Here is a 1,299-nt window from a genome sequence, read left to right as displayed (position 1 = left end):
AATATAAATTGCAAGTGACAACTATCCAAGTTCTTGGACTCAGTTGGGCCATTGAGGACTGGCCCATTTTGAACGCACGCACTCATTAGCGCACTGATCACATAACTACCACGTGTCGACTCTTCCGCCACTCCCTACTGAGTGTGAGGATGACTGGATGAGGCTTTGTCCGAATTTTGTCCTTGTAAAAAAAATGATAAAAATAAAAAGAAAAATAAAGAAAATGAAGATAAGACACTTGTGGAGAGCTCGTGGTTTAAACACTTCCACTGAATCTAAGCAGCCATGGCGAAAATCATCGGACGGCTGAGATTCATTTGTACGGACCCAATCCCCGAATAATATAATTATATTTATCCCTAACCTTACACTACCACCTTCCTTCTTGCTTAACTTCCATTAATATTCCCTTACAAAAATCCGCACATTATCCAAATCTTTCAATTTTCTACTAACATGGCTTCCCTACCAATGATCTTCGGTCCGGTGGCCGGCGGAAGAGTGTTTGCTGCGACGGCGGCGAAGAGCGCCGGAGGAAGCAAAGAGGAGAAAGGACTGCTGGATTGGATCCTGGGAGGGCTAGCCAAGGAGGATCAGCTGCTGGAGACTGATCCCATTCTGAAGAAGGTAGAGGACGAGAAGAACGGCACCGGCAGCACCACCACTCGTGGCCGGAAGAACGCGGTGGCGATGCCTCCGAAGAAAAAGGGAGGTTTTGGTGGCCTTTTCGCCAAGAATGACGAATGATTAATTTGATGATGATGCTTTGAATTTTCGATCAATTGGAATTGTTCATTCGTTGCATTTCGCCTTGAATCCGCTGAAAATTATTGTTGTTATAATTAATTACGGAAACGCTGAACTGAAGCTGTGCAATTCTTGTTATATATTTTTTTAAAAATTTATATAAATATTTATATCGAAGAATTTTAGGTCATATCTCTGATGAGATGAGCTGGCTTAGCTGCTATAATAAACCAAAGGTACACATTTTTTTTTATTATTATTATATATATACATTGATTATGTGGTTTTTTTATAATTATCATGATATTTGACATTTGTTTGTTAGATGAAACATTTATTTATAATTTTTTATAAGTGTAATGTCTGCATACGTAGTCTTTGTCTTAAAATGATAACTTTTGGTTGAGAAAAAAAAAATCATGTACACTAATAGATTCCATGATTTTTTATATTAGATATAGGAATTGATTTTAATAATTAGCTACAGATTGGTATGAACCGATCTACATTATGATAATTTTAGCTAGTTATACTATTCGCTATGGAAATTTA

General features: G+C 37.5%; 1 protein-coding gene across 1 annotated transcript; it reads left to right on the top strand.

Moving 5' to 3' along the window:
- Positions 1-236: 236 nt before the first annotated feature.
- Positions 237-937, top strand: LOC133791230 (uncharacterized). Its single transcript, XM_062229160.1, has one exon. It carries the CDS (start codon positions 457-459, stop codon positions 745-747), a length of 291 nt encoding a protein of 96 aa, XP_062085144.1. The 5' UTR covers positions 237-456; the 3' UTR covers positions 748-937.
- The last annotated feature ends 362 nt before the right edge of the window (positions 938-1,299 follow it).

The sequence above is a fragment of the Humulus lupulus genome, chromosome 7 (assembly GCF_963169125.1).
Source record: "Humulus lupulus chromosome 7, drHumLupu1.1, whole genome shotgun sequence".
Taxonomy (NCBI): Eukaryota; Viridiplantae; Streptophyta; class Magnoliopsida; order Rosales; family Cannabaceae; genus Humulus; species Humulus lupulus.
This window is presented reverse-complemented; position numbering and strand designations above follow the sequence as displayed.

Bases quoted from the DNA above. Each gene is read 5' to 3' on its own strand.
- LOC133791230 (XM_062229160.1), top strand. From the start codon at position 457: ATGGCTTCCCTACCAATGATCTTCGGTCCGGTGGCCGGCGGAAGAGTG.